Raw genomic sequence first — 7,358 nt, 5'->3', positions numbered from 1 at the left:
TGTAGTATGGTGACCAAAATTAATTGCAGTATTCCAGGTGTGGTCTTAGCAGGGTTTATTTACTTATACCTTTGATTTTTCCTGCCTAAATGTAAAACTTTGCTTTTCTCCACATTCCCCATCTACCCCCTCGTCCAAGTCATTGATGATGATGAAGAGTACTGGGCCTAAAACAGAACCTTGGGGTACTCCGCTGCATGCTTCCCTCCATGTGGATGTGGTTCCATTGAGGACTATACGTTGAATGTGGTTGGTCAGCCAATTACGAATCCATCTGGTGGTATTGCTGTCTAACCCACATTTTTCTACTTTATCTAGTAGTAGGTTATGGTCTACTTTGAGAAGGCTATTCTCAACAGACAACCAACCCAATGTCCTGGTATTGGAAAATGGCCCCCAATTTACAGCCACCCAATTCGAGCTTTTTTCTAGCCAAGCAGGGAATCCTCCATGCCCTGGTCACACCATTCCACCCCACCAGTAATGGGCAGGTAGAAAGAATGGTGCAATCAACCAAGGCGGCATTGTCACGAATGGGCCCAGGGGATTGGCAAATGTGGATTGATAAATTCTTTTTAACCCTTAAGGGTAACCCTTAGCGGCACCACAAACCCGTCCCATCCAAACTATTAATAGGTTGCAGGCTTAGAACAGAACTAGACTGCCTACACTCAAACTACACAACAGAAGCACCCACCAACTCAACCAGTAAAATCCGGTCCTTTAACATAGGAAATATGGGGTATGCCCATAACTATGCCAGGGGTGCTCTCTGGGTCCCTACCAAGGTAATAATTATTACAGGTACCCACTCATACAGAGTGGAGTTAGAGAATGATTGATTATAGCAGAGGCATATCGACCAGCTCCGAGGCCGATTAGGCACACAACTCCACTGACAATCAGACCTGACACCAAATAAAAAATACGGCCCACTCAAAAATAATAAAAGTCATGAATTCACACCAACAGCAGACAAAAACCTGAACAACCAGCGACAATGCATCTGGAGAACCAGGAATCCAGCAAAGAATCATCAGCAAACTGGTTCCAAGAGAGATGACCATGCACAGGGCTGAATTCCAGAAGGCTTCATTGGTTGACCAAGGAGCAGCAGCAGACCCAACTGATCTGGCAACCACTCACCAATGCCCCGCCCATGTTTGCTACTACATCAGCTAACCGACTCCCGATTGGTCAATGAGCGATCTAGGTGGGGAAGGGTGTTGAATATTCAATAAGAGAGTGAAGCCAAAGAAAAAGACTTCACTCAGGTCTAGGCAGGAAAAATAGTTCAAGCCAAATGGCTAAGCCGTCTGAAAGCCCCTAAAAAAGGGCAAGCTGTCAGGCAGAGAGTTGCCTGGTTATTATTGTTTTAATAAAGAGTTGAAGTCGAAGATCTGCCTCTGTCTCTTCAATCGCCCATTATGTAACACAAACCAAAAAGAAAGATATTATATTGTTTTCCAGAAGTTTGCAGTGTTTTCAAATCTAGTTGACTTTTCTATAAAGATATCACCCAGTTTCGAATGGGCTGTACACAAGTGTAAATCAGGGGAAATTAGCCAATGATGTGTCCTTTCCTCACCCCACCTGTAGCATAGAGGGGTCACCCTCTGACCAAAGGCCATCCGCACAACCCCATAAGGGCTAAGTGAGAGGAATAATCAACCACCCCCTATCGACCAAATCCAGAAGAGCCAAACAAACCTACAAAATTGTACAACAACAGAACAGAGAGGGGGTCACAGGGAGAGGGTCACAATGCCTTAGGTGGGACCATTGTACAGTTCAGCAATACTCCTGGACTTTTGGCCCCTGCTCTGCTGTGGCCAAGAGGGCTTGTGTGACAATCACACTCATTCCTACCACAGTCACTTATACTGAACCTGGGTTGGGACCAGCCTTTGAAGGCCATGAAAGGCTTCAGCTGGTCCATTGGTGGTCACCACAAGCACTTGTGGGCAGAGCTTGGTGTGCCTGCCCTGGTTGTTTGATGGAGTCTGGGTGGGATTCCAGGTCCGGTCATCTGCCTGGGGTGGGAGGAACTTCCTCTGCAATGAGGCCAGGTGCTGTGCTCCATTCTCTGGGGTCTGCTGAAAGGATTCACAAGGTCTGCTGCTCTCTTTCAGAACACACCGAGACCCTCCTGACTGAGAACAGGTTGCCTCTCTGGATCCTGCTGGGCCTTAGCAAAGTGGGAAGTCTTCTCCTCCTTGGCTGTTTGGGGCTCATTCTGAGGGTGAAATCCAGCAAAGGTACCCTCTTAAGGATGCTCTATGAGAAACCCAACCCTTCCCTTCTCTTCCTGTCTCTTCTGCCCCAGAGGAGAGCCAGAAGAACCGGATGGACCTTGCAATGAAAAGATTAGAGAACAAGACACCCCAGAGCTACTGAATAAGTGCCCTTCCCCTTCCCCTTGTCAGACCTAGAATTAGACCAAGTAGGTATTTGGAATTACCGGTCCCCCTTTGCTGCCATCCAGTGGTTATTGCAATTATGGCAGCCTAGAATGCAGTGATGAGGGTCTTGGGATTAGCACCCAGGCCACATTCCTGCCTCCCTCCTTAGAGAAATGCCTCCTCTGAACATATGTGTCTCCCTCTCTTTCTCTGAATATTCCACTCGGATGGATTCCATGTCTGCCTTGCAGCAGAACCACTGACCACCAGGACATGGACAACTCCTAAGCCTAATGGTCCCTATCTGGTCATCTGAGCGAAGGGCAGAGGTCCATGGGTTCAATTCCTGATAGAAGGTTTGAAGCCCAGAGAACAGGATAAGGTCATGAGTTTCTGATGATTCCTAACATGAATAAAGCTGATCTCATATTGCATTCTGGTCAGTCCAGGAGGGCAGCCTGGTCAATGGAACTGAAGATGCTAAGAGATGCAGCAGATAGTTGCTCTCCCTCCATCCTAGTCCCACTAAGATCATAACTGAATGTCCATTGCAGCTTCAGCCACACATCCAGTCCTGAATCTTGACTCAAAGCATCCAACACTGCTCCATCCAGGGCCCTGTCTAACTCTGGTCCAACCAGCATCTCCAAAAGGGAAGATTGGACAGATATCTTCAGTAAAGGATGCATTTACCACCACCCGCATCCAGCCCCCTAGCACATTCCTGGTCATTCTGGTCAACCAGTAGGACAGTGACACATCTAAGAGCAGGGAGAATCGTCTGTATTTCTCAACATCCGGAATTTTAGACTGGTCCCAAGCATCTGCACAATGCAAAGCCTCCATTATCTCAGCCACATTCACCCAATTCAAGAGGCCATGTAGAGCAGCTCCTCCATGTAGAATCACCCAGAAAGGTCAAGATGGATTTCCATTTTGAGCCCACCTCCATTACGGTAGCAGAAAGACACAGAATGAATGAATGAATGAATGAATCTTCCAGCCAAGCTTCTCCTTCTCCTTTTGAATCCTCCAATCTACTCCACATGAAGCCCCCTTGGATTTCTGCCTTCTGGTGCTTCCTGTTTCCTAAAGCTCAACCCTCTTCTTTGTTTTCTTCTAGCAGCTGGAAGAGGGAGGCGGTCTCCCAGAGGAACTCACCACCATTGGATCCTCCTGACAGAGGCCTCAGATGAGTCCCCCTCCCACCTTAAGAGGAATCTCCATGGTCTTCCTTGGTGGCTTTTAAGAGGAGTCTTTGGGACATGGATGCTTCTGTGGGCCACCCAATGAACTCTCTTGCCAGTGTGGCTAATGGGAGGGGCTCACAGGGTGGACTCAGGGCTGTTCCATGTCACTTCTCTGTGGTCACCCCATGCCTTCCTCTCCTGCATCTCGACTGCCCCTCAGTCTGATTTTGCTGCTGCCTTGTGTAGAAAGTTAGCACCTACCCCTCTCCTAGAAGAATGAAATATTTTGAGAAATATTAAAAAGGCAGGATATTATATTTTCCTGGATGAGAAATGGAGAAACATGCTCTTTGAAAGCAGGCCCCACCTTCCATAATAGCCCATAGCAGATGTCAGCACTTAAGAGATAAAGAGATAGATAGCTCTATTCATAAGCAAATTCCCTGCAGCAGAGTCTGAACAAAGGTAGGATTAGCCCTCTGCCACAATAGAAATTGCCCAACAAGCCCCTTCATTGCATCAGCAGATCAAACCTCAGCCAAACATAGCTCAGATAAACTCCTAGGATTTGTACACGGGCCCCTGGGAGTCTGACAACAGTCAATAGAATACATGTTCTTGCATAGGAACAGGAAGCTCAAGTTCAAAGCCCAAGAGAAAGTATAACTACTCCCCTCTCAACTCCATGTGGTCCCCTGCCCAGAACCACCCATGTGGTTCTGTTTCATCAATAAATGGACCCTCTTTCCAATCAGCCTCCAGCCTCCATTTTGTCTCCAGTGCCTTTCTCCCAGCTTGGAACTGAACCAGATGGATATTTCTTCCAACACTTATCTGGACCCCAAAGAGACCACGTGTCAGGGGTGCCTCCTTTCAATACTCAAGAAAGAAAACCCCCAACTCCCTTGTTTTTAGAGAGAGGTACTTTTACTGAAAGCAAGAAAATGAAAGCAAGCGCTGAGACATTTGGCGCGGAAATTACATATAAGAAATATCCCTGAAGCCCTCCTCCCTTTGGTCCAGTCAGCCTTGTCCAACCCACGTTCCCTCAGAGGGACACGTGGTGTGCATCTTCAGATGGTTCCATCCCTCTGGTATGTTCGGACCGTTAACCTTGACTGTTATCAGCCTGCCTTCAACTGCGGAGAAAGTTTGAAGAGAAGCTTCTAATTCAATCCTTTACACAGCATCTCCTCCAGCTCCCCCCCCCCGCTCACCCATTACCATGACAGCCATAGCAAGCAGAGCAGTAAATGCATAAATCGGGAGAAAGACTATACAGAGTAATAAAGTAATAAAGTAGTAGCAAGTAGAGGCTGACACCATGTTTGTTTGTATGTTTAATATTCAGGAACTTGTAGTGTTCCCTGCCCTGCAAGGTAGGCTGATTCGAACTGCCAAACTGCTGGCAGCCGGCAGTCAGCGAAAGGAACCTGTAATGCTGCATTCTAACCACTGCGCCACCTCAGCTCTTGCAACAAAGCAAGGGGATTACCTATTTATCTACTCACATCACGATTATCTAATCGTTTCATAGTTCCCATCACCAATCTCTTTCCACTTATGACTGTATGACTATAACTTGTTGCTGGCAATCCTTATGATTTATATTGATATATTGATCATCAATTGTGTTGTAAATGTTGTACCTTGATGAACGTGTCTTTTCTTTTATGTACACTGAGAGCATATGCACCAAGACAAATTCCTCGTGTGTCCAATCACACTTGGCCAATAAAATTCTATTCTATAAATTCTATTCTATTCTATTCATTTGCATGCTTTTGAACTGCTAGGTTAGCAGGATCTTAGTACACTTTATCAAATCTTCTACCGCATTGCAATACTCAATAAAGATCTGATCTTCTCGACTTGCTGGCTTGGTTGGGTTCCTCAGTCAGAATCTTGACAACCAAAACTTGTGGCATCTTCAAGAAGCTATTGTTTATGGTCTAATTCTGTAAACTGCCCAGAATATAAGAATAACATTACTCTATATTAACTGAACAAATAAATGAATTGCACAAAACAAATTGCAAGCACAGTAAGAAGAGGGTTGCACAATTTTGCAGCTGTGATGTCTCTCCAACCAAAGAGGCTGTCCTTGTATATTTAGCAGAAGTGTCTCTAGACTTCTCTTCACTTCTTGTTAAAACACCAACCACCGACATGTCCCAAAAGAGCATACTCGGCTTGTGGTTATCAATTGTTCTCTTAACAGCTGGTAAGTTTTATCTGTTTTACTTATGTTTCTAGCTTTAGTTTCAAACCAGGACACAAATTTGGGGTGCAAAACATGATTCGTTTCCTTGACTCCAGCTTGAATCATTACTGGAATAGATATGAAACTCTGGAGGAACTTGGACCCCATTCAAAACTGCTAAGTTGGAGAACAGGAAGGACATTGTAACAGATGATTCTATGAGTTAAAGTCAGGTCATGTCGAAGGCAGGTCATGTCGAAGTTCTAAATTTTCTAAACCCAAGATTTCAAGTCTAGTGGCATAAGGTATTTTGCTGTAAACAGAGGAGTGGAGAACTCTTCTTGTAAAATATTTCTGGACACGCTCAATTGTATTAATGTCCGAAATGAGGTGTGGGTTCCAGACAGGTGAGCTGTATTCAAGAATTGGTCTAGCAAATGTTTTATATGCTCTGGTTAGTAGTGTAATCTTTCTGGAGAAAAAGCTACACAAGATTAAGTTTACAACTCTTAAAGCCTTTTTTGTGATGTAGTTGCAGTGGGCTTTGGCACTTAGATCATTGGATATGAAAATTCCAAGATCTTTAACGGGGTGACCCGTTATGTCCATCAAGCTTGTATTTAGTGTTCTGATTCTTTTTTCCAATGTGTATAATGTGTATAATGTAGGTTAGCATGTGTGCAAGAAAACATCACAGTTGTATACTATAAACTCTAAATAAACTTTTAAAAATATGCTGGCATTATTTTATATCTTGGGGTTTAGATTCCAGGAATAAGTAGGCCTGGTTTCTCCAGATTCTGGATTTTCCAGGAGCATAAAATTGTAGAGTTGGAAAGGACCATGAGGATAATCTAATCCAGTGCTGGAGAACCTATGGCACGCGTGCCAGAGGTGGCACACAGAGCCCTCTCGCTAGGCATGCAGGCCATCGCCAGCTGCTCTTCCATAAATTCTACTGTGGGAAAATGGGAGGGGGGATTGTATGGAGTGAAGAGGATATGTAGTCAAAATAACCTTCTTTCTAGAAAGTCAAGGCCGCTTTGCCCTGCAGCTGTGCTGAGAAGAATGAGGAGGCATCTTCTGTTCCAGAGGGTTTCTGGTTGGTTTGGGTGATGGACATGTGGATGATGGGCAAGGACCTGAACTTTCTTTTGGGTGAGGAAAACCTGGAAGCTCTCAGATTTGGGTTTTCCCAGATGTGCCAGTATGACAGCTCTAATAAAAAGTAACTTAGAGGAAATTGAAGCCTCGGAGTTTTCTTTCATTGGGGTTGTTACTTGGAACCCTGACACTTGCCACGGGACAACTTGCTGCAGGACAGGAGTTACACGAATATCAAAGAAATGGTGGAATCATTCAAAAAAGATGTAAAAGGAGGCACAAGTTGAAATGTCAATGACAAAAATTAAAATAAAATATGTTTTGTTTATTTTAAATGATTAAATTTAATTGTTAAATTCTCCCACAGCAAGTTGGCCATGGTGACTTGGCAACAGTGAGTTGGCTGTGGCGAGTTGTCCCATGTCACATGTGGGGTTCCAGGAGGAGACCAGCCTGGTA

The 7,358-nt window shown here is 44.9% G+C and overlaps 1 protein-coding gene across 6 annotated transcripts in view; it reads left to right on the top strand.

Annotated features, from left to right (window-relative positions):
- Window positions 1–5,684: 5,684 nt before the first annotated feature.
- Window positions 5,685–7,358, top strand: part of LOC131186672 (uncharacterized) — a 30,323-nt gene continuing 28,649 nt past the window's right edge. For 5 of the 6 annotated variants that reach the window (XM_058160506.1, XM_058160504.1, XM_058160505.1 and 2 more), the window contains exon 1: window positions 5,685–5,816. In XM_058160506.1, coding sequence (XP_058016489.1) covers window positions 5,762–5,816 — 55 coding nt within the window. In that variant the 5' untranslated portion in view covers window positions 5,685–5,761. Of the gene's footprint in view, window positions 5,817–6,823; window positions 6,954–7,358 lie in introns of all 6 variants that reach the window. The other variant, XM_058160502.1, reaches the window with a different exon arrangement.

The sequence above is a fragment of the Ahaetulla prasina genome, chromosome 17 (assembly GCF_028640845.1).
Source record: "Ahaetulla prasina isolate Xishuangbanna chromosome 17, ASM2864084v1, whole genome shotgun sequence".
Taxonomy (NCBI): domain Eukaryota; kingdom Metazoa; phylum Chordata; class Lepidosauria; order Squamata; family Colubridae; genus Ahaetulla; species Ahaetulla prasina.
The sequence above is the reverse complement of the archived record's forward strand: the minus strand, read 5'-3'. Positions and strand labels throughout refer to the sequence as shown.